General features: G+C 43.8%; 1 protein-coding gene across 1 annotated transcript in view; it reads left to right on the top strand.

The window, feature by feature from the left end:
• The window catches only part of DNAH9 (dynein axonemal heavy chain 9), a 325,725-nt gene that overhangs the window by 143,020 nt on the left and 157,105 nt on the right, over window positions 1–25,600 (top strand). Inside the window, exons 33-38 of the mRNA XM_072730369.1 lie at window positions 3,973–4,100; window positions 5,741–5,849; window positions 7,189–7,336; window positions 10,585–10,759; window positions 15,021–15,194; window positions 15,682–15,889. Of these exons, the coding sequence (XP_072586470.1) occupies window positions 3,973–4,100; window positions 5,741–5,849; window positions 7,189–7,336; window positions 10,585–10,759; window positions 15,021–15,194; window positions 15,682–15,889 (942 nt within the window). The remainder of the gene's footprint in view (window positions 1–3,972; window positions 4,101–5,740; window positions 5,850–7,188; window positions 7,337–10,584; window positions 10,760–15,020; window positions 15,195–15,681; window positions 15,890–25,600) is intronic.

Consider the following 25,600-nt stretch of genomic DNA (forward strand, 5'->3'; position numbering starts at 1 on the left):
TCCCAGGCACAAGGTGACACCAAGAGGAACAACAACAGTGGCAGCGGCCAGCTCTCTAGCCCTAGAGTCAGCTCCAGCAGTAACTACCATAGTCTCCCAGTCTGCTGGGGCCTGGGGGCTCCACTGCCCCTCCTGGGATCCTGCCCGAGCTCTCTGCGAGGGCCTTTCCATCCGGGAAGATTGGTAAAGTCCCTGCTCCTCCAGGCCTGGGGGCTTCAGCCCGCTGCCAACCTTGGCCAGGCTCCTCACATGGGCCCCTCCCCCACTGGATACTTTTTTTAAAATTATTTTTTCCATCTTCCTACCTTGATAGAAGCATGGACTCTTCTCACTGTAGCATTCCAACTGTTCTCTCTAAATCTCAGGCCGAATTCATAGGTTTTCAGGATGGTTTGAAAGTTATCTAGGTAACTTGGTGGGGACAGATGACTTGGGGACCCTACTCTTCTGCCATCTTGCCCCGCCTCCCTCTTTCTTATCCATTTGTTTAGCACAGATATTACCCATTATCTGTTATATGCATCCTTAATGGTTATTCCTATCTACTATTTGTCTACACACACTTCATGGCATATTTACCATGTACTTTTTTAAAAAATATTTTAAAGATTTATTCATTTATTTGAGAGACAGAGAGAGCAGGGGGAAGGGGCAGAAGGAGAGGGAGAGAGAGTCCCAAGCAGATTCCACACTGAGCGCAGAACCCAATGTGGGGTTCGATCTCATGACCCTGAGATCATGACCTGAGCAGAAATCAAGAGTCAGTCGCCTAATAACTGAGCCACCCAGGAACCCCAACCATGTACTTTTTAAGAGGAAATTATGTCTGTCCATTCTCTTTAGCATTTGGGATTCCTATCTAGTTTATCATTCTTTCTGATTTTCAGCTATATATACAGTATCATAAATTTGGTCCTGAAGATTCTTTTTATATTAACATTTTTTAATCCATCTGGTATTTCTTTTGGGGCTTAGTATGTGGTAAGGTAGAGAATCAACTTCATATTTCCTTCCAAATGGGTAATTGAATGTGCCAGGACCATTTATTAAGCAAACCATCTTTTCCCTCTGAATGTAAGTACCAGCTTGTCATATATGCTGAGATCCGATTCTGGGTCTTCTATTCTGTCCCATTCTTTATTTAATCCTATATGAATGTCATTCTACTCTGTTCACAATTGTTTTATAACACTTTAGTGTCTAATGACATAAGTTCCTCCTCAATATCCTTTTGTAATTTTCTTGGCTAGTCTCAGGCACTTATTATTCCATATTAAATTCAAGCACATATAATGTAATTTAGACTTTAATCTGTATTGTAATTTTAATTAAAATTTTATTAAGTATACAGTATTCATCAAATATCAAGACATTAACAAAGAAGATTTATAATCATAAATCTGCATTCCCAAAAAAGAGAGCTTCTAAGTAGATGGAGGGCAACTTTTTAAAAAATTTTAGGGGAACTTGAGAAAAATAGAAATGTAATGGATAATATTACTATGTGTTTTTCAAAACTGGACAGAGTCTGTAAACAGAAAAATAAGGATAGTCATAGAGAAATTGAGAAATACTTCATCAGACTCAATAGAACACAGTTTTAGAATTTTGCATTTTATAAGTAGAAAATATTCCTTTCTTGCTACATTCGTGGAACATTTACAAAAATTTGAAATTTAGTTGGGCACCGAAGAAACTGTAGTAAATTCAAAAGTATTAATTTACAGGCCACATTGCCTGATAATAAAGCAAAATAAGTAGAAAAGAACAGCAAGAAAATTACCAAAATCAAGAGATGTTCACTTAACCCCTGGATGAAAGGAAAAAAAAAAAAAAACATTGCATCCCTTCTTGGAAGAGTAAAAAAAACATACAAAAACCAATGGGGCATGCCTAAGACCAATAAGAAAAGCTCTAAGCTCCTCTTTTTTTTTTTTTTTTTAAGGTGGGCTAGTAAGTCCATCATGATCATACTTGATGGTGGAAGAAGAGTAAAAATTAGCATAATAACAGCAGATAAAGATTAAAATGGAAGAGATCACTTAATTATATGATACATGTTTGGAAAACTAGAAGAAATAAAAATGGTCCTTTAGCAAAATATAACATTAACAAAATTTACTTCAATAAGAAGCAGAAAATGGATAAACTAGTGAAGAGGGCAATTTAAAAAGAGTAGCAAAAAAAGAAATCCCAAAATGATAAAAGAAAAAGGACACCTTTTGATTCATTTTATGAATCCAGAATAATCTTGATATCAACCTTTCTGTAGAACCAGAAAGAGCCCAATTTCACTTAATAATATAGTTTCTGAAATCCTGAATAACATCAGCAAGGAGATCACATCTCTATATTAATAAAAATAAAAGTACATTTTGACTAAGTAGAATCTAAGAATGTAAGGATACTAGATGATTTTTTTTTTAAGTTTTTATGTAAAGCTTTGAAAAACTAAAGGAGGAAATCATGTGCTCAACAGTAGACCCTAAAAACTCAGGAGCTGTTTCTAATTTTAAAAATCTAAGTAAAATAGGAATATATGGAAATCCCTTAAATATGATAAATCTAAATCTTTATAAATAAATCTTTATCTAAAACCCCAAATGGGAGGGGGATGCATTCTGAATGATGAGAAACCATTCCATTGGTTAAAGCCATTTCCATTAAAATCAGGAATAAGTCAGGGGGAGCCGTTACCAACATTATTATTCAGCACTGCTTGGCTTGGGATCCTAGAAAATTCAATAAGACAAGAAAACGGAATACATGGTATTAGAGGAAAGGAAAAACATTATTGTTTTGCTGATTATACAACTTTATACCTAGAAAATTCAGGAGACATTTTGAAAAAAATCACAAAAGCTAATATGAAAATTTACTAACAGTAACTAAGCATACACAGAATCTGATACCTTTTCTCTATATGATTACTAGCCAGCTAAAAAGGGGAAATACAGAAAAAAAAAATCCAATTCACCATAGCAATAAAACTATGAAATGTTTAGGAATTCTTTTAAGCCAGAGATACATGAGAAACACTGTAAAAGTTTATTAAGGAGCATAAAGTAATATTTGAATAAATGAAAAAAAGACATATCATATTATCGGTAGGGAAAGCTTAATATCATCAAAATCAATTCTATCCAAATTAAGATATAAATCCCATGTAGTGCCAGGGAGAGTCACACGGGGAACTTCTCTCAAAGCCTGGGCTGTCATCACAAAGGATGAAATCTTATCTAAAAAGGTTTTATGTAGGGGCACCTGGGTGGCTCAGTAGTTGAGCGTCTGCCTTTACCTCAGGGTATGATCCGGGAGTCCTGAGATTGAGTCCCTCATTGGGCTCCCCGCAGAGAGCCTGCTTCTCCCTCTGCCTATGTCTCTGCCTCTCTCTCTCTCTCTCTCTCTGTGACTATCATAAATAATAAATAAATGAAAAAAAAATTTAAAAAAAAGGTTTTATTGATTGATTCATGAGACACACACACAGAGAGAGAGAAGCAGGCTCTGTGCAGAGAGCCTGATGTGGGACTCGATCCCAGGACTCCAAGATCATGCCCTGGGCTGAAGGCAGGCACTAAGCCACCCAGGGGTCCCCAAAATTAAAAGTTTTATAAATTTATAAAATTTATTTTTATAAAATAAAAAATTTTATTAAGATTTTATGTAAATCCATCATGTCCCAGTTGCCTGTTTAAATGGTTCTCCGGGTCCCTCGTCCCCTAAGCCAGTACTATCAGATTTTGTTGCTGTTTTGTTGATGTTCTTAAAAAGAGCCAGAGGGAGGCACAGAGACAGGAGCACCTTGGCACTTGCTATCAGATTTAGATAGATCAAAATACAAATCCAGTTCTGACCTGTCTTTTCCATTTACACCTTCTTCTGGACGTTATAGCTAAGAGGGAGGGGCTGTCTGATGAAAAAGAACATTGACGGTGAGGTGGTTGGTAAGCTATTTGTGGTTCCTTTCAGGACTCTTCTCGTCTGTCATGCGGGAGCTTGCCAACATCACCCACGACGGGCCCAAGTGGATCTTACTGGATGGCGACATAGATCCGATGTGGATTGAATCTCTGAACACCGTCATGGATGATAACAAGGTATCACGGGGGAAAAGAAAGGCCCAGGCCATCCCTCATCATCTAGGAAACCAGTTTCTCTGGTGCATTTGGAAATCTCGATCCTATACAAGGGCTGGTCCCAAGTAAGGAATTGGTTGAAAGCCGGTGTTATATATTATTTTTAATTTTTACCAGCTTTGTTGAGATATAATTAACATATAACATTGTGTGAATGTAAGGTGTATGATGTGCTGATTTGGAATATGTGTATTTTACAAAATGACCCCAGTAAGGCTAATTAATAACTTCATCACATAACTACTGTGTGTGTGTGCATGCGCCTGCAATCCTGCATTTTTAGCATTGTTGTAACTGTCTTCAGAATCATCTGTAGAGAGATGAATTTAATATTCAGAGCTGGAGGGAATCTTAGGTCATCCATTCAAATCTTTTTTCTTGGGTTTTTCCTTTTTTATAAATAAGGACAGAGCCTGTTAGCCATCCTCACCAGTGACAAACCATTATCCATGGAGAGTATATTTTATTTTTTGTAAATAGTGAAAATTGACACCAGTAAAGTGGCCACTAAGCTGATAGCTGCTTCTTGAATTTGTTCAGAAAGCACACATGGATTAGAAGTGTTATGGTGGTTTCAGCATTGACAGAATCATTAAAATAAATGTGTGCTCTCCCAGAGGGACTACTTTACTTATTTTTTATTGAAGAGCAGTTGACACGCAATGTGATAAGAGTTTCAGGTGCACAGCATGGTGATTAGGCAGCTCTCTCTGTTAGGCGGTGCTCCCCTCAGGGGTAGCTACCATCTGCCACCCTGCAATGCTCTTACACACCATTGACCATATTTCCTACACTGTGCCTTTCCATCCCTGTGACTCATTCCATAACTATAAGCCTGGTACCTCCCACTCCCCTTCACCCATTTTGCCCACCCTCCAACCTCCTTCCCCAGAGGGACTACTTTATTTATTTTTTAAATTTAGAGATGTAGGGAGAGGGAGAAGCAGGCTCCCTGCAGGGAGCCTGATGTGGGACTTGATCCCAGGACTCCAGGAGCACAATCTGAGCCAAAGGGAGACAGTCAACCCCTGAGCCACCCAAGTATCCCTACTTTATCTTTTTTTAAAGATTTTATTGATTTATTTATTCCAAAGAGATTGAGAGAGAGAGAAAGCAGAGGGAGGAGCAAGGGAGAGGAACAAGCAGACTCCATGCCAGGCATAGAGCCAGACACAGGGCTTGATCCCAGGACCCCAAGATTATGACCTGAGCCCAAACCAAGAGTCAGATGCCCAAATGACTGAGCCACCCAGGTGCCCCCCAGAAGGATTAATTTAAAAGAAACAGTAATATGAAACCTAAACACTTTTTTAAAATAGCCTTGTTATTCCAATATGTTCTTGCTCATTCAAATCACTGACCTCCATTTAAACTTTTTAAAAAGCTTATTTTTTCATTTTTTGTACACACAGGGATGGAGGTGGATGGGCTACAGGGAGAGAGGTAGAGGATTCTTGTAGCAAATCTAGAAAATACTTGTAAAGAGGAAAAGAATCATCCTTAGTCCCTCTCAGGAGTGATCAGCCAAATCCAGCCCCCCGCCCCCAGCTGGCCATGTGTCCTTACTCCTTCCTCCCTGGTGTGTCCCTCCCCATTTCCAGGTCCTGACCCTAGCGAGCAATGAGAGGATCCCCCTGAATCCCACAATGAGACTGCTCTTCGAGATCAGCCACCTGCGCACGGCCACACCAGCAACTGTCTCCAGAGCAGGTATGGCCCAAGAAAGGAGAAAACCCACAAACCCGCCTCACTTGAAAACAGGTGCCTCCAGCATCACATATGACATGGCTGGTTCTGAGGGAAGCTCCAAACAGGAGCCACACATCGATCCTGCGGAACTCTGGCCTGCATCTCAGCCTGAATGCATGTCTGTGAGGGTGAGCAGGTGCTCTAAGGCAAGAGCCATAGGATTTTCTTAGTCCAGAGGTGGGAAGGGAAAGGCCCCAGAGCTGGATAGCTGGGTTCTGCACAGAAGTGCCTCGGATAAAGAAGGGCCACCTGGATGCCTCAGTGGATGGGTGTCTACTTTTGGCTCAGGTCATGATCCCAAAGTCCTGGGATTGAGTCCCACATCAGGCTCCCTGCAGGGGAGGGACTATTTTTCTGCCTCCCTCTGTTTGTCTCTCATGAATAAATAAAATCTTTAAAAAGAAAAAAGAAGTGCCTCGGATGAGGCTACTTTTAGGCCAATTCCAGCATCATTGTCAACAGAGATGACCATCCCTGCACTTCTCACTACGTCCTGGTGACCATTGGCAACTTTATACCTTAACTCACCTCTGACTCCACTGCCAGACTGATTGGCCCAGACTACAGTGTAAGGAAAGTGAGTCTGATCTCCACCGTCACATCAGATTCCTTCTCAAGGACCCACATAGGCTGTCCTGGAGAGAATTGAATTGTCTCTCTATTTACTTCCTAGGGCTGCTGTAACAAATCACCACAAACTCAGTGGCTTTGAAAACAGTAGGCACATATTCCCTCACTATTCTGGAAGCCAGATTCCAACATCAAACTGTCAGCCTTTGGGGGATAATCCAGCCTTGCATCATCCAGTTTAGGCTTGAGGCCCCATAACCCTCCCCCTGCCCTGACCTCCTCAGCCACACGGCCTTCTCTGTGTGTCTGGCCTCTTCTGTCTTTTACAGGGACACTTGTAAATGTCCCACGCAGATAATCCAAGATGATCTCATCTCGAGATCCTTAATCACATCTGCAAGGGAAGCTCCTTTTACAAATGAGGTCATGTTCTCAGGCTCCAGAGATTAGGACATGGTCATATCCTTGTAGGGGCCGCCGTTTAACCTCCTGAGCCTAGGCTTGGCCATCTGATCCTTCTCAACCCTGCTTGCCATCAACTATTAGCAGTCAATTGGAGCTGGTCCCAATACAAACCTACTTACCCTCTCAGATCAAGGCTGGGTCTCCATTTCTTTAAAGTCCAGTCTTCTGTACATTTCCCACACAGAAAGTAACTTTTCAGGGGGCGGGTGAAGAATATATTGTCATCTGTGGAGACTTCACTGAACAGAATTCTCTGTGTTCCCAGGAATCCTGTACCTCAATCCAGCAGACCTGGGATGGAACCCTCCAGTGAGCAGCTGGATTGACAAGAGGGAAATCCAGACAGAGAGAGCCAACCTAACCATTCTGTTTGACAAGTACGTCCCAACGTGCTTGGACACGCTCAGAACCAGGTAGGCCAGGAAATAAGGAAGCTAACGATTTCAAGAGGCAGTAAAGAGCCCATCGGCTCACACCTGATGTCCCGCTAATGTTCTGTAAGGAAAATGTAAAGTGACTTCCGGATGTGCACATGGGTATATCCAGAGCCTGTGGGTTGTGCTATGAGGTGACAATCCTGAGATCCTTCAGTGTGCAGGCCCCATGGCTGACCCTCCTGCAAACGATACACACGCCAGTTCAACAGACCTGGAGGTGACGATGACACCCATCAGTGACAAACGGGGCCCGCCCCCGTCACTGACCATGTACATTCACCCAGATAACGCAGGACCAGATGTAACATGTCATTCAACCAGTCCTGCCCCTCTAGACGCTGAGAGTCTACTCTTCCTCTTCTGAGTTTGCAAAAGTAAAAGCAGTAAGTGCTGACCACGTATCCCATACACAAGAGACCAAGTACTCTTACCCAGAAGTTTGCTTATTACAGCAGGAGTATTACAGGTGCCTGCAGAGGGAGGTTCGAGGTTTGGAACCTGTGTCTGCTTTATACTTTCTTGCCCAGTCGATGCATCCTTCTCTGAATCAGTCACCCAGCCTCATAGTTCAGCCAAGTCCAATCACCAGCTTGTGAAGGCATGACTCAGGAGTTCCTGAACATTCACCAAGTTAAGATCAGGATCATGTTTCTGGGAAATTAAGGCCACCGCCCAAAACAACCCCTGACTCTGTGTTCCCTGATCTGTTGCACATGGGACAGAGCAGAGCTTGGCAAGCGTGGAAGTGGAGATGGAAGGGGACCTGCAGGCTGCAGAAGGCCACGTGCCCTGCCCCTTACCCAGCCACGATCCATCCACGTGAAGAATGAATTTTATGTAACTAAAACCCAAGTTGCATGTGACTAGTTGACATAGATATTATTTTACATATTTTAGATATTTAATTGGACATCTATTAATTTTGCTTTGATAATTCTTGTATTTGGGGGCCAAGAATTCTTTTCCCGATCTTCCACATTTTCAGAAACCCTTGAAAAGCCTTCAGCCTCTTGTGGCCTGTGGGCTCTTTGAAGCCTTGGGATCTAATGAGATGAAGCAAGCAGCCCTGGCAGCAGGTGAAGTAGGGAAGTGGCCTCAGGTGGGCCAGGGCGGCAGAGTTAAAATGATTCAGGAAGGGAAGGTTTTCAGAAAATAGCAAGCATAACTCTGTCCTTTATCGTTTGCTGAAACACTTGTCTGATAAAGCCTTTTGCCAAATGTTAGGTCATTTACACTCTGGGCATTTAGGACAAGAGATGCTAAACTCTTACCAGTGTGTGTGTGTGTGTGTGTGTGTGTGTGTGTGTGTGTGTGTGTGAGAGAGAGAGAGAGAGAGAGAGAGCGAGCATGTGTGTGAGTGTATGAGTGTGCACAGAAGCCTCTGGACTTCTGTCTCTCCAGAGGCAGCTCCCCCCGATGTCTGAACCCTGTAGCCATCAAGGAAGAAACACGTCTGTGGTTTATGGTGCCCACATGGGGTGGCGTTGAGTGCTCATGGAATTTCTAAGAGGGCAAAGCATCCGTAGACGAGGGGCTGAGGTTCCATGCTGTGCCCTGGGCACCACAGCTTTCAGTAACGAGGCTCTGGCCTCCTAATGCCAGCATTCCGTGGCCCTGGTCCTACAAAGCTGTGGGGTATCCCCGCATAATAATTTTTATATTGAATGAGTAGGCCTCATAAGGGGTGATGATAAAGCAACTTTATTTTGTCTCCCACTGCTCCTTCAAAACCATCTTATGTGGCTGGTTCTCCTCCTGCCCCTGGATGAAATCTAGGTCAACACTGATGACTTTCCTAGTCATTCTCCAATAATGCAGAGGCACATGATCACCTCCAGAGCCTACCTTCCCTGTGGAGAGGGGGCACCTGCACACCAAGGCTTCTCCTCTAAGCCCTGAATGCAAATTCCTTTCCCCTCCAGCATCTCCCACTTTGATTCTCTATCCCCTTGAAGGAGACCAGAGACCCCCATGGTTGCCTGGAATCTGTTGCCTCCGTGCTTCACCCAGAACCAGGCCTGAGATAGTTGGACTTTAACTTTATGTTACAAATCGGTGTTGAAGAAATGAAGGAAAGCCTGTCAAGGCCTTAATTTGCTCATTGCTCATGGAAGTAATGCCTAGACTGCAGGACTACTTCCTAGTGGTACTGCTGTAGGGATTGCTGCTAGGTTAGAATCAAGCACAAGACACTGTGGAGAATGGAGCGTGTGCGTGAGTGTGCGCGTGTAGTGAGATAAGCGTGTGTGTGTGTGTGTGTGTGTGTGGGCACACACATGTGTGTGTACTAGTGGGATAAGAATGTATGTGTGCACATGCATGTGTGTGTACTCATGGTGGGATGAGAGTGTGTATGCATGTATGTATGTACACGTGGTGGGATGGGGTTGTGTGTGTGTATGTGCATGTTTGTGTACTTGTGGCATGAGAGTGCATGTATGCACGGGCACATGGGTGTACCCATGGTGGCATGAGTATGTGTGTGTGCATATGTGTATTCATGATGGAATGAGAATGCCTGCATGTGTGCACATGTGTGTATGTGTCTATACACATGATGGGATGAGAGTTACCCATGTGTGTGCACTCACACATGGACATGCTCCTGTTCCCTCACACATAGATGCACCTTTGAGCATCTCTTGTTACCTGCCTTTCAGTCAAAACCTCCGAATCCAGTATTAAAACTGCAAAAACCAGGTTAGGGCAAAGGGATCAAGTAAATCATGAGCATATAAAATAAGCATCTGTCTGGGTCCACTCTGTGTTCCCTGCTCCCCAGTAAAATGCTGGTTCCAGAGAAAATGTTTCTCGTGTGTTTGAATCAAGGGAACCTCTCCTCATGAAGGAGTGGAAGGACCAGCAGTGGAAGGGTGCAGGACCAGCCCTGCACCCACCTTGACTCTTGAGGAAATTGTGACCCTGAGATTTCACCCCGTCTTGTCACAGTGGCCTGTGCTCCCCAAGGACTGAGGAGCATTCGTGTTCAAAGAAAGGAAGAGCAGATGGGGAGAGTACCAGAGGGAAGGAGGATGAGAAAGAACCTTCTCAGAGCACTCCAGGCCCTTCTTGGTGAGGAGCTGATGAGAGTAAAGGCTTAGGTAGCCCCATGCGATCCCAAAGAACCTGAGAGGCCACGGTTCCACCAAAACCAAGTAGGTTCCAGCAGGCTTCCACAATAGAAAATCTGGTGCCATAAAGCATATCTGGGTCTGTCTTTGCAGATTTAAGAAGATAATTCCAATCCCAGAACAGAGCATGGTCCAGATGCTGTGCCACCTTCTCGAGTGTCTCCTGACCGAGGAGGACATCCCTGTGGACTCCCCCAAGGAAACCTATGAGCTGTATTTTGTGTTCGCTGCCATCTGGGCTTTTGGTGGAGCAATGATCCAAGATCAGGTAAGAGGAGGGGCTGTCATTGACACCCATGTGCAAGTCCACCAAGGCAAAAACCCAACTTCCAGCCAAGATTTGGAAAAGAGGACTGATGAATGTCAGAATTAACATGAAGTCATCCATCTATTATCTACTCATTGCTCTTCTAAAGACGTCAGTCCCCATGAAAGGGCCACTTGGAGCAAGACAGATGAGCTCAGGCTATGTTTTGAGCAATTGTTTTTTGAGCTGATATATCCTGATTTCTTGGAGAGTTGCAATGTTTTGGAACAAACGGAGGTAAAGGTATACTATTTGGCAAGCTGATGGGTGTTTTATAGAGGGAATGATGCTGTGCTGTAGAGGCTTTAGAAGGGGGGAATCCCTTTAGTAATCCAGAACAAGCATATGCGACTCCATACCAGGCCAGAGTTACCCAGCATATCCCCAATCCCCCAAAACACAGAGCTGCCCACAGAAGCTTGGACCAAATGTTCATGGACATCTAGGGGTAGGAAACCAAGTCAGTATTTATATCCTGATATTGGCTGCTGTAGCCTCCTGTATTGGGGTAGGGATGTTGGCTTGGAATATCTTGGCATCCTATTCTCTAATCCTTCCTATATCCCCAGACTTTTCTTTTAAAGAAAGATTTTATTAATTATTTGAGAGAGCGAGGGGCTGGTGCACGCAGAGGCAGAGGGAGAAGCAGACTTCCCGTTGAGCAGGGAGCATGATGCGAGGCTTGATCCCAAGACCCCAAGATCATGACCTGAGCTGAAAGCGATGCTTAACCAACCACCCAAGTGCCCCTCCCCAGACATTTCCTTGGTTTAGTTTCCTCCAAATAAGAAGTTCCTTATCTGGAAACATCATATTCAAGGTTAGACAAGCCAGCCTTTGACAGAGGACTTCAGCTATCAGGCAGGGTCACATAGGGGCTGAGGCATAAACTCTGGGTCTGAATTATAATTTTGCCACTTATTACCTGCGGGACATTGGGCAATCGCTTCAACCCTCTCCACCTGGATGAGGGTGCTGACAGTGGTGCCCAGTTTCCTGGGCAGTTATAAGGATTACAGGAAGGGATACTGTTCTGCTCATCTGGCACAGATACATGCAAAGCTGTTAAAACTGTGCTGGCACACGTACATGCTTACTATTAGTATTCTCATACCATAAATACTCAGTTTCATAGCAGGTGTCTGGTACCCCCTCACAGCAAGGGATCAAACCAAGCTGCAATGGGTGGAGAGGTATGATTTACTCTTTCTGGTCTGGGTTGGTCTGGGGCTCTTTCGAGGAAAGAGGTAGAAAGTTTCAGCCTCCCAGGGCAAAGCCACATTCTAGAATCTAGAATGGTGGTGAGGGAGAGTTAATTTAGAATTAACAATTAATTTCTATTCCGTTTCCACAGGCCCTGCTTGTTAGCATCATCCTACCTCTCTTCACTCCCTAACGTGTCCTTTGGTGGTCCACATGCAGAAAGCAGCTCTCACAAGCTCCTGGGACGCATACCTTTCCCTGTCTCCCTCTCCAGGGCCAGACGCTGGTGGGCAAGGGGGAATCTCCGAGGGCAGGGTGGGGAGGGAGGCCCGAACTGGGGTTGAGGCATCTGAGAATTTCACACTGTGTCCCCTGGTCCTTGGAGCTTCTCTGTGACAGCTTCTTTGACAGCTTTCCATCCTTGTCCCTCACTTTTTAAAAACGATTTTATTTACTTATTTGGTTGTTCATTTCAGCACAAGCAGGAGGAGGAGGGACAGGGCCTAGGGAGGAGCAGGGAGCCCGACTTGAGGCTTGATCCCAGGACCCCGGGATCATGACCTGAGTTGAAGGCAGATGCTTAACTGACTGAGCCCCGAGGTGCCCCTCCATTTCCCCTTCGAGGCAAGGAATCCACAGGCTGGACGGGACCTAACTAAAATACAGAGGTCCCAAAAACATAAGTTCCTGCCTTCCATCAAATGCATGCTGTGACCTTTCAGCAGCTCAAATGTCATACAGCAACCACTTCTGGGCTTTGCCACCATGTTGGTGCTTAGCAGGTAGCAGGGAAACAGGATGAAGACACTTGGTCAATTTTTCTATCTCAGTATAAATTTAAATCCACTCAACTCTTTTTAAAAGCCCAGGAGAAAGCATCCCTCCAGGCGTCCTGGGCTCTGGAGCGCTTGGAGCTGTAGGCAGCCATGCTACTGCATGGGGAGAAGACAAGGAAGAAAGCTTTTAGCAGCAGGGAATGCCCCAGACCCCTCCACAAGCTGCATTCAAGCTAAACACCAAAAATAATGCTGTAAGTAGAAAAATAGGAAGCTGGCCAAAATACCCACCTCGAGAACACACACACAGTGGTGCTGATGTTTGTAAAGCTGTCGTTAAAGCAGAAATTCAATATGCAGCCCGTACGTGAGTTAGAAGCTCCAAAGGAAAAAGGAGGTTGTTACTAAATACTTTGCAGGGGTCCCAGGAAATGGTCTCTCAGAGGGCACCAGCTCGGGAAACCAAACACCTGAGTCCAACTCCCAGCTCCACCATGGGCTTCCAGAGGCCATCCTTTTGAGTTTTTGTCTTTTCGTATATAAAATAGGAAAAATTTGTACTAGCCAGGGTAACTCAGAGCATGGTGAGGATCAGATGAGATGATGCTATAGCCCAAACTCTTTTACAAATATACAGATGTGCCTTAGTGTCATCAAGTTCAAAGGCAGGAAGGGGGCGGCAGGACTGTCCAAATCCAAAGGTGTTGTGATGTCTGAAAGGTCATAGCTGAAGAGACACCCGAAGAGTTGAACTGAGAAAGAGCTGCTGGTTGACTCAACAGAGGTGACCTTGTCTTTAGTGTCCAATTATAATGGAGGTGAGGCCAAGTGCCAGGTAGTGGAGAGGAGGTGATGCTGGTCCAGCCCAACGGGCAGTGTAGCTGGTTACCTGACCAAGGAGCTCAAGGTGGAACTGGAGGTAGAGAAAGAAGATACATCCAACCTCCTTTTTTCTAGAGGTGGCCTTTGCCTTGGATTTTCCATATAAATCTAGAACCAGGTTGTTTATAGGAAGTGAAAAGTCTTGAAGGATTTTATCCATGAGGTTTTCCAAGGCTTCTGATCGCAGAGCACAGTATCAAGAGGACAGAGCACCCCCTTCATCGGAAATCAGATCAGAAGAACAGCAAGCAAAGCCATCCGTCTCTTAGGGCTTGTTTCTGTTCTCATTCTAAAGTAAAAGAATTCAAAACAATCTTTCAACAAAAAAAAGAAAGAACTTAAAAAAAATAAATAATAGGGCAAAAGAACTCAATCCTACTTACCCAGTAGGTGACAAAACAAGGAGTGCCACTCTCTGCAAATCCAGATTCACTGCCACAGGGCGGGCTTGCTTGTCTGTCCAGACTTCCAACTCCATCATTGTTCTGCCCTCCAGGAATAGGTCCTAAAATGTCCAATATGGGTCTCTTTTTAAGTTTTCATTTTTGGAATTTTTTCTAGGTCTGTATGTTCAAAGAATGGGTTTATTGCCAGTAGTAAGTGGGTATGCTATGGCGGGTGTGTGCATGTGTGTGTGTGTGTGTGTGCACGCACATGCACATGTGCATATGTGTTGGATGTTTTGGCTGGGACACAATAAGACCATGTGAGTACATGGGAGGCACAGTCTTATCCTGAGGGACTCCTGATCTAATGTGTGTGCGTGTAATATGTATGATACATGATCTAATATGTACGCATGTAAATTACACAAAATAAGGCTTTGTCTTTGCTGCTCCTACATTTTAGAAATTCTGTGAGGGCACCTTATAAGTCCTTTTTTCTAGGTTGCTCATTTTGTAGATGAGGGAAATGAGGCTCTTCTCACTCCACCACCCTGTACCCCCAGATGTCAATGGCCACCATGTTACTCATTCTATCCCCGACTGTCACCCCGGAATTTCTGAGTCTCGGCAGCCTGGGAGGATGGGGGTCCATATATCTCTTCAGGAGCTCTTGGCCATGTTTGCCCATCTTATGGTCACGAGCCCCCAGTCTCCTCTCTGTTCTTACACCCCCTTCCCTGCACCCCATAAGGACACTTAGTACAGTGGCAGGGCAGCTCAGCCACATGGTCAAGGGGTGGCATGCGCACCTGCTCAGGGCTGGCCCCCATGCCACTGTGTCTTGTTAGGGCTGATCCTCAGGGAAGCATCATCCTTCCCCACGTTCCCCACCCTGACCTGCCTGATGCTAGGGCAGCCTGTCCAGGCTTCTGAAGCTATGGAGAGCCCCACCTCCTGATTGCTTTGTTTGGGCAGATTGTGGACTACCGGGCAGAGTTCAGCAAGTGGTGGCTGATGGAGTTCAAGACCATCAAGTTCCCCTCCCAGGGAACCATCTTTGACTACTACATAGACCCAGAGACAAAGAAATTTGAGCCTTGGTCCAAGCTCATCCCCCAGTTTGAATTTGACCCCGAGATGCCTCTGCAGGTGAGTGTGGCTGAGTGACCAAAGGATGTATGTACAGTGGCGCCAAGGATCTGCAGTGGCTTTAGTGCCAGCCCCTTATTGGCGACCAAGTGTTTTAACTTTGCAGGAGCCAGTCATCCCCAGCTGCACACTTTTCAGGAGGAAATCTTAGGTGCAAAAAGCCACAGATTCCCCCAAAGACTAGGCAACTTGATTAGACTCCACCAGCCTCCTTGGGGGCAGAGCAGGGGAAAGAGCAGGGCAGAAGGTTCTCAAACACAACAGAGCAGCCGCAGGGAGTCAGACAGAGCTGGCAGGGGAGGGAGGGGATGCTCTCCACCAGAGAATGGAGTCGTGGAATGGTCTTACTGTGCATGTGACCAAAGTCACTCCTGCCTGGCATAGGGAGCCAGCACCACCACACCTCTTCAGAAATGCTCCAGAACATTTTGCAACACACCTGTTTCTCCCACAAGCCCCTGGCACACTCATCACATTCTCCCTGCAGGCTTGTTTGGTACACACAAGTGAAACCATCCGAGTGTGCTACTTCATGGAGCGGCTTATGGCACTGCGGCGGCCGGTCATGTTGGTGGGGGCCGCAGGCACGGGCAAGTCGGTGCTGGTGGGAAGCAAGCTGGCCAGCCTCGACACTGAGGAACACCTGGTGAAACACGTGCCGTTTAACTACTACACCACGTCAGCAATGCTGCAAGGTGAGGGCCTGGGGCACATGGAGGGGAGGGTGGGGGTGTCTGAGTAGCTACGCGCCCTGACATGGAGCTGGAGTAAAGCATTGGGCACCTGCTTGGCCCCTGTGCCCATACTCCTCTCCTGCCTCTCCCTTCCTTTCTCCTCCATGGCACCTCTGTTTCACTCCTCCAGCACCCTTAGCACCATACTTTTTCTCATCCTGTCTCCTACATTCTTCCCTGGTCTCTTACCTCCTTCCTGGGCCAGGAGTTCAATACAGAACAGTGTTCAGTACTTTGATGCCAAGGAAAGCTGACACCCACAGAAGGATGGCCACCCGCTTGTAGACCGCTGGCTCTCGAAGCATCTCTTGAGATCATTTCCTTCACCCTTCTTCGGACAAATAGGAAAACTGAGGCTTGGGTAAAAATCGCCCAAGGTCAGCCATCAAGTGGCAAGGTTGGTGGAAGCACACAGCGGGTGATTTCCACTGGGAGTTGACATGCTGAGCTCCCGAGGGGACATGGGTCCTCCAGGTGTGGCGTCAGGGTCAGAGGTTCACTGACAAAGTTTCCCCCTTGCCAGCACCACTTTCTCCCTGACCCTTGTTAAGAGTAGGGTCTCCTTTTATGTAGAAACACTCACCACATTAACCCTAGAAGCAGCTTCCTCTTGGCGAGGTGTCCAAGCCAGGCTCCTGACAACATGAGAGGGGTTGCAAGGCGGGGGAGCACCCTACTCTTGTTCCTCACACCATAACTCGGCTGTGCTTCCCACGTGAGACCCCAGCATGTGCCCACACCCCAAATGCAAAATCACTGACAGGAATTCCGTGCTCCAGGCTGTTCACACACTGGTGATTATAAGCCATAGCGTAGCATGCAGAATGTGAGCCTGGCACTGCGCCTGTCCGACATCCAGGCCTCAGGCCAGCAGACTTGCAAAACAAGCTTCACTTTGTCCGTTGCTCAGCCTGGACTGGCTTCATTTACCCAGACCTTCTGTGGCCCCCTTCAGCAAGAACCCCAGAGTCAGTCAGCTCAGTGTTGACGCATTCCATGTCCCTGACTCCTGCATAGAGAACAGCTCACTTCTCTCCCTCCTCCCGACCATTCTGGCCCTTCTCCATGTGCTGCTGGGAGCACCACTAATCTGCTCCCTGCCTCTCAGAGCCATTAGGCCCTGGCATCCCGACAGAGAGATTCTTCTACACCTCTTTGTCAAGTGAGCCTCTGGGCTTCCTCCCCTGTTGGGCTCACAGGGATGTGTGGATGTTCCACATCCCAGTCAGAACCCAGCAAGCGACTGCAGTTCCCATGTTAACATAACAAGACAACGAGACATGATGAGGACTCATGTCAGGAGTTCACTAGTTGGTCAGTGACATACTTGAGCATCTTCTGTTTGAATGGCCAAAGAGGATGCCATTTTTGTTGTTGTTGCTCCTCACAGTGTAAACAGCTACAGGCATGAGGCACTTTTAAGTTTAATCTGCATGATTAAAATTTTTTAATCCAGCATTTTCTGAAATCTACATGAGCAACCAAACCTGTCCCAACTTCTATAGTGTAAATACCCTCACCGCGACCAATTTCAAGCTGCCAGTGCAATGTCCGTGAACAGAGAAGGCAGTAGCTCACCCTTCGTGGTATTTCCACTTCCCAGATACAGTAGACAAGAAATAGCTTCAGCAGCACAGATAATGGTAAAGTGAGGTAAAATAATTCAGATGTGATGAGATTTAAATATCTTTACCCTTGTTTTCAATGTAATTTAACTAGTAAGGTTATTGAACTTACTGTTTAAATAATGACTGTGTTTAGAAATCCATCTTGCAGAACTACCTCAGTTGTAACAATCAGCTCTCAAGAGGCAGCTCCAGTAAACCACTGGCTGCAGCCTTCTTCCGTGAGACCTTAGCCACCATCATGGCACGCCATGTTATCTTCATGGCCTGGCCGCATCCATCATGGCCTGGCCACATCACATTCATGCACTGTAGTGGTTGCAAGCAGACTTCATATGCATGGCTGGCTCATGTCTGAACACTGTTTTGTCTACCTTCCAGAGTTTCTTGCTCATGGCAAGACATGCCTCTTCACTTATTTGTAAGCCTAGAGTCTAGTGACTGATCAGATTATCAGTTTTGCCCATTCACTCCAATTCTTACGCTACTACCTCTCTGCTCACATCAACAACTGGCATTTATCAAACATTCACCAAGTATATGTCAGGCACCAACCTGAGACTGGAATTTTACACATATTTAAATTATTTAATCCTTTATAGCCCCATGAAATAAGGCCTTGCATTATCGTTCTGTTATTGATAAGAAAATCAAGGAAGAGAGAAGTTAAATAAGCTACCATAGGCCACACAGTAAGTGATGGAGTTTGGCCCCAGACAGTCCGACTTCAGAGCCTGTGCTCTTAATTGTGAGGTTATACTGCCACCCTGGCCAGAAAATATTTTGAAAACTGAAATAAATGTTTGCTATTAGTACTGTTATCATTAGTGGTGCCATTCGAGTATTTTGGAGGAGTTGTTTTCTAGGATCCTATTATAAGGATTCTTAGTTTAAAAAAAGTACCTTGGGCAGCTCGGGTGGCTCAGCGGTTTAGCGCCACTGCCTTTAGCCCAGGGCATGATCTTGGAGACCTGGGATCGAGTCCCATGTCAGGCTCCCTGCATGGAGCCTGCTTCTCCCTCTGCCTGTGTCTCTGCCTCTCTCCCTCTCTCTCTCTGTGTGTGTCTCTCATGAATGAATAAATAATCTTTAAAAAATAAATAAATAAATAAATTAATTAATTAATTAATTAAAATTTTTTTAAAGTACCTTAAATAATGAATCAAAACATAATCGAGGAAAAGGAGATGAGCTGTTTGCACTGCCTGGACCTCTCTCTCTTATTCTGGGCCCCTAAGCCAGAGGATTTTCCCCTTCTCTCTTGTTGAAGCACAGAGAATTATTTAAGAGTCAGACTGCCATCAGATGGAACCAGAATGATACTGGCCCCTCACTGCAGCTAGACACAATGCTTCTGCATCTTGTGAATTTCCCAGTGGCCTCTTGGTCCCATCCATCCTCCACACTAGGGATGGATGAAGCAGTGATCTCTAACCTAACCTATCTAGAAGGAACAAGGAACCAGGGAGTCACCCAGAGCCCCAGGGTAACAGGATAAATGCCCCAAGAGTCCTCACTGCAGAGCTCATACCCTTGACTTTGAAAAAAATGCTGAATTCCCTTTCTGGGAACCTCCTGCCTCTTGATTTGGTCACAGTCCAAACAACTTTATTGGGCTTCTTAGCCTAAAACATTTTATTTTTCTAAAGATTTTTATTTATTTGAGACACAGAGGAGAGAGCATAAGCAGGGAGGAAGGTCAGAGGGAGATGGAGAAACAGACTCTCCACTGAGCAGGGAGCCCGACTCGGGCGGGGCTTGATCCCCATACCCTGGGATCATGACCTGAGCCGAATGCAGACGTTTAACCAACTGAGCCACTCGGGTGCCCCTAAAACATTTTAGAAACAACAAAATGGCAGGAAAAAAGATGCCAATGACACTTAGAAAAGTGGTAGCAAGAAACCTGATATCCAAAAGGACACAGAGAATTTCAAAAAGGAGATACAAGAACTCCTAGGGTAACTACTCTGGCCTTGAACAAGAGGCAGATGCCCCCACCCACATCCTGATCCCAACCCTCTTTCTCAGCCAAGTGTCTTCATTGCTGGTCATGCTCAAGACCCTGCATAATTACGAAAATATTGAATGTATTGTGAAGCAGTCTGCATCAAAGGGCAGGTAGTACACCCAGATAGGTGTGCAAAATGTGCAATTATAACGTGTCTGTAGTGGCACATGGTAGGAATAGCCTAATTATCTATATGATGAAATGTGAAGCATTATTACAAAGAATGAGGACATTCTCTGTGAATAGATTTGGAACTCTGTTCAAAGCTTTGTTGCACAAAAAAAGCGAGATACAGAACAGTATATTGTGTGCTCCCAAAAATGTCATATTTAAAAGATATAAAGACAGAACAAGAGGCACCTGGATGGCTTAGTTGGTTGAGTGTCCGACTCTTGATCTTGGCTCAGGTCTTGATCTCATGGTCATGAGTTCAAGCCCCACCTTGGGCTCTGCACTGGGCCTGGGGCCTACTTAAAAGAAAAAAAAAAAAAAAGAGGGTCGCCTGGGTGGCTCAGGGGTTGAGTGTCTGCCTTAGGGTCAGGTTGTGATCCTGGGACTACATTGGGCTCCCTGCATGGAACCTGCTTCTTCCTCTGCCTGTGTCTCTGCCTCTCTCTCCCTGTATCTCTCATGAATAAATAAATAAATAAATAAATTTTTAAAAGAAAAGAACAAACTGAAGGTTGATGGAGGAGGGTGGAGGATGGACTAGATAAGTGGTGGGCATTAAGGAGGGCATTTGTGATGAGCGCTGGAGATGCTATGTAACTGATGAGTCAGTGAATTCTACTCCTGAAACCAATATTGCACTATGTTGACTAATTAGAACTTAAATACAAATTTGAAGGAAAAACAAAAAAGAGATACATAAAATGTGCATATATATATACATATATATATATATATCACTCACATATCTATGCTTATATATACTTAGAAGATCTCCAGAAGTACATACAATAAATTGATAACAGCAGGTGCCCCTGGCAGGGGGAACTAGATGGTAACAGAGAGCTGGAGAATTATTTAAACTTTTTAAAAATTATGGAATTTTCCCAGCATGCAAGAAAGTACAGAAAAATAATATAACAGATGCCCATGTACCCACCACCCAGGTTTCATAGATGTTAAAATTGTATCATTTTTGCAGTGAATCTTAGCGTTGCAAGTACAGCCAGCACACCACCCCCATCCTCCTTCTTGCCCCTCTTTGAATACTAAAGTTGATGTGTGTCATTCCAAATTAATGCCTTTTCTTAAAAGTTTTTAAATTCCAGTTAACACACAGTGTAATATTAGTCTCAGGTGTACAGTATAGTGATTAAGCATTTCCATACAGCCTTCCGGGTGTTCATCACAAGTGTGCTCCTTAATGCCCATCACTTCTTTCACCCATCCTCCCACCCACGTCCCCTCTGGTGACCATCTGTTTTCTATAGCTAAGAGCCTGTTTCTTGGTTTGCTTATCTCTTTTTTTCCCCCTTTGCTCCTTTGTTCTGTTTCTTAAATTCCACATATGAGTAAAATCATATGGTATTTGTCTTTCTCTGATTGGCTTATTTCAGTTAGCATTATACCCTCTAGCTCCACCCACATCATTGTAAAAGTCAAGATTTCACTCTTTTTATGGCTGAGTAATATTCTATTCTATACATATATAGAATATATATATATATAATCTGCTTTATCCATTCATCAGTTGGTGGCCAAACTGTTTCCATAGTTTGGCTATTGTAGATAAAGCCGCTATAAACATCAAGATGCACGTATCCCTTTGAATCATTATTTTTGTATCCTTTGGGTAAATTCCTAGTAACGCAATTACTGAATCTTGGGTAGTTCTATTTTTGAGGATGCTCCATACTGTTTTTCACAGTGGCTGCACCAGTTTGCATTCCCACCAACAGTGCAGGGAGGTTTCTTTTTCTTCACATCCTCGCCAACACAAGAATGTTGTTGTTTCTTGTGTTGTTGATTTTTGTCATTTTGATGGGTGTGAGGTGATATCTCATTATGGTTTTGATTTGTATTTCTCTGATGATCAGTGATGTTGAGCAAAATGGATGAAAGACCTAAATGTGAGACCTGAAACCATAAAAACCCTAGAGGAGAGCACAGACAGTGACCTCTTTGACATTAGCCAAAGCAACTTCGTTCTAGATATGTCTCCTGTGGCAAGGGAAACAAAAGCAAAAATAAACTCTTGGGACTTCATCAAAATAAAAAGCTTCTGCACAGAGAAGGAAACAACAAAACTAAAAGGCAACATATGGAATGAGAGAAAGTATTTGCAAATGATGTATCTGATAAAGGGTTAGTATCCAAAATATATAAAGAACTTATATAATTCAACACCCCAAAAAACAAATAATCCAATTTTAAAAATGGGCAGAAGACATGAATAGACATTTTTCCAAAGAAGACATCCAGATGGCCAACAGACACATGCAAAGATGCAAATTTACTGTTAGTACATATATGTACTCATAAAAATATACAATGTTGTGTTGTAGTTATATTTTAAATATATATCATACTGTAACTTCCTTTAGCAACTTACTTTTTTAATCATTGTCTATTTTAGTACAAGTAGATCTATTTTTTTCAAAGATTTTATTTATTTATTCATGAGAGACAGAGACACAGGCAGAGGGAGAAGTAGGCTCCCTATGGGGAACCTGATGCAGGACTCGATCCCAGGATCCCAGGATCCCAGGATCACAACCTGAGCCAAAGGCAGACACTCAACCACTGAGCCACCCAGATGTCCCCTCATGTAAATCTATTTCATTGGTTTTCACTACTGCACAGATTTCCATTGTGTGAATAAATCACAGCCTATTTATCCATTTTCCCACTAAAGATAGCAGATTTTTTTGACACTTTACCTTTTTAGAAAGCACTATTGAGTTATAATTGACATACAACACATGGCACATATTAAAGTATACAATTTGATAAGTTTTGAAATATTTACACACCCATGATGCCATCACTACAGTTGAAATAATGAGCATATCCATCACCTCTGAAAGTTCCTCCCCCCCCTTACCCTTCCACCCTGCCTGTGCCCAGACAACCACTGACCTGTTTCTGTCACAAAAGATTAATTTGCATTTTCTCGAATTGTCTATAATGGAATCACAATATGCACTCTTTTCTTTTTTTTTTTTTTTTTTTTTTGGTCTGGCTTTTTTCACTCAGCATGATTTTGAGATTTGCCCATGTTGTTGAGCATATCAACAGTTCATTCTTTTCTTTCTCGAATAGCAAGATAAAATATGTAAAATGCTCAGAATGAGTCCTAGCATACAATAAGGGCTTAGTAAACAGAAGCTATTATTATAATAATATCAAATCCCTCTTGAATTTAAGAATCTATAAATACCATGCAATAATTTCGAAGCCCCGACTGCCAAAACAAAGGAACACAAGCAAAACTCTTCTGCTTCGAAAGGGGGCTTTACTTTAACTATACTAAAACAAAAATGTTTTGGTGAGAGAGTCTCCAACTTTCAAATAGGCAGTGACCCAGCCCAGCAGGTCAATTCATGGGGCTTGTGGGGGATATTTTACAGTTCACTCATCTGGCGAGCCCATCAAATGCCTCATTTCTCAAAATGAGACTTTCTTTTATAGAAGGAGGCACCTGCTTGATACTCTCTGCACTGCTCCTGTCTTTCATTTTTTCCAGCTCTGGGGTCTCCACCAAGTACTTTTCTAAATGCAGATCCAATACTCTCTTAAGAACAAGTGGGGCTTTGGGGACCTGGGTGGCTCAGTGGTTGAGCATCTGCCTTTGGCTCAGGTCAGTGATCCTGGGGTCCTGGGATTGAGTCCCAAATCAGGCTCCCCACAGGGAGCCTGCTTCTCCCTCTGCCTGTGTCTCTGCCTCTCTCTCTCTCTCTCTCTCTCTCTCTCTCTCACACACACACACACACATGAATAAATAAATAAAATCTTTTTTAAAAAATGGGTTGTGTTCCAAAGCATTAATATGGCTCACCAGTGTAAATACCATGTGCTTTATGTAATGTTTATACTGTGCCAAAACTTGGGCTAAGGGTCTTACCCCTTTGGTTCATTTCACCCTCCCCATCCAATGAGACAGTGTCAGTAATGCCTTCATCTGCACTCAGCACAAAATCTGACAGCAATGACATGAACATTTTTTTCCATGCAACAAGAAGTCTTAAGGTAGGCAGTTGCTAATGCTAAATCAATGGCTCAATGGTATCAATGCTATAATATCTATTCTCTTAGCTGCTTCCTCACGGTGGCGGGATGACCACTGCTCAGCCATCACATCTGCATTCCAAATGGAAAAAAAGAAAAAGATGAAGGGGAGAGGTAGCGCCCAGGTCAGGAAATGACAGCTCTCCAGGATCCCCCAATGGCTTGTGTGTGTGTGTTGCTATTTGAAACCTGGCCACCCCAATTGGAAAGTGACTAAAAAGAAAGAACTTGCAAATGGTGTCCAACACAGATCTGATAGTCTCCATTTTTGTGAGATGAGAAAAATGAGGCTTACCGATGTTCAGTGACTTCCCTGAAAGTCACACAATGAGTTAATAGCCAAGCTATCTTATTTCATCGAGCTACAGCCGCCTTCTGCTTTGATAAGAAGACTGTAAGTCCTGCTTCTGGTTTTCCATAATAGAATGCCAACTTTGCTTCCATTCATCTGATATCTAGAGCACATGGATATCTTTCCCTTTGATAGTAAATAAAATAGGCCCTTCAGGTATTCATCGAGATGTCAGATTTCTATTGACTTCTCTCCAAAAGCTGCCCAGAGCACAGATTTAGAACACCGACACCTCACATTGAGGAAGGCAGGGACCCACGCACATCCCATTCCCCAGCTCCTGAAACCCCCACAAACCCACTGCATTGCTTTCATTTCCTTTCCTGAACTTCAATTTAATGATCCACCTTCAGGCTTTGTTGAGGGTCAGGATGATAAGAAATCATTTTAAGTAACTTTTAGATCTCCTGTGAAACCCATTTGAAGACCATGCCCATTCTGTACCCTGGTATTTCTTTTGTGAGTATCCATAATACATGCCCTTTAGAATTTCATGCCTGGAAAAATTTTTCATACCAAATGAGAGGTGGATTTATTCCAGTAATCCAGGATGACATGGTTGCTGTAATTAAACACAGATTTAGCTCTGAGATTTCAGATAGGGAATTCATAAAGAACAGCATGCAATACATTTTTATTTGGTTACTGTAATGGTGTCATCCTAGATGATGAGTCCAAATATGTTTCTTTTCCTGTATTGTTTTGGAATCTGTGTTTATTCTCTTAATTGGTCTGTTTCATGGCCCTCCAAATACTTGAAGCCTATTCTCATTCTTTTAGAAAATACAAGTAATTTTTAAAACTAAAGGAATTTTCAGGGACCTATAGACAGGATGGTCTAGAAAGGGAAAAAGAAGAAGCTAAGAAATGGACTGAGTCATCAATGGGCTCATATTTGCAGCATCAAAAGAGGAGGTTCAAGATGATGTGCCTCACAATTTGGAATTCTCTTACCATCCACCTGTGATTTAAATTATTAGTTTAACAAATATTTGAGTGCTTAATTACACTAATTAGATAGGAGCTCAGGCATCTGAATCTTTGTGTAATATAGATCTCCATAAACTATTCATTAAAAGTTTAAGGTTGGACAGGACCAGAATAGATCTAATTAGACTGTCAACCTCAGAGGAGCATCATCACACTTACATCATTACAGATAGGCAGCTCTTGTCCACCTGCCTCACTGTCTTTCAAAAAGGAGATGACACAAAATGAAATCATGAAAAATTTGTCACCTCATGGGCAGAGCACTCTGCTCAGGATGAGTGAGAGTAGTTTCAGAGTATTAAAAAAAATGGAATACTGCATACATTTCAGACAATGGAGAAACCATCCCATAAATTTTGGTACCTCCAAATTATGGAACACAATGCAGCAATTAAAATCATATTTTAGGAGGATATGTTATTATATAATGATATTTACAAAACTTGGATTGAATCATT

Source organism: Vulpes vulpes, chromosome 12, assembly GCF_048418805.1.
Source record: "Vulpes vulpes isolate BD-2025 chromosome 12, VulVul3, whole genome shotgun sequence".
Taxonomy (NCBI): domain Eukaryota; kingdom Metazoa; phylum Chordata; class Mammalia; order Carnivora; family Canidae; genus Vulpes; species Vulpes vulpes.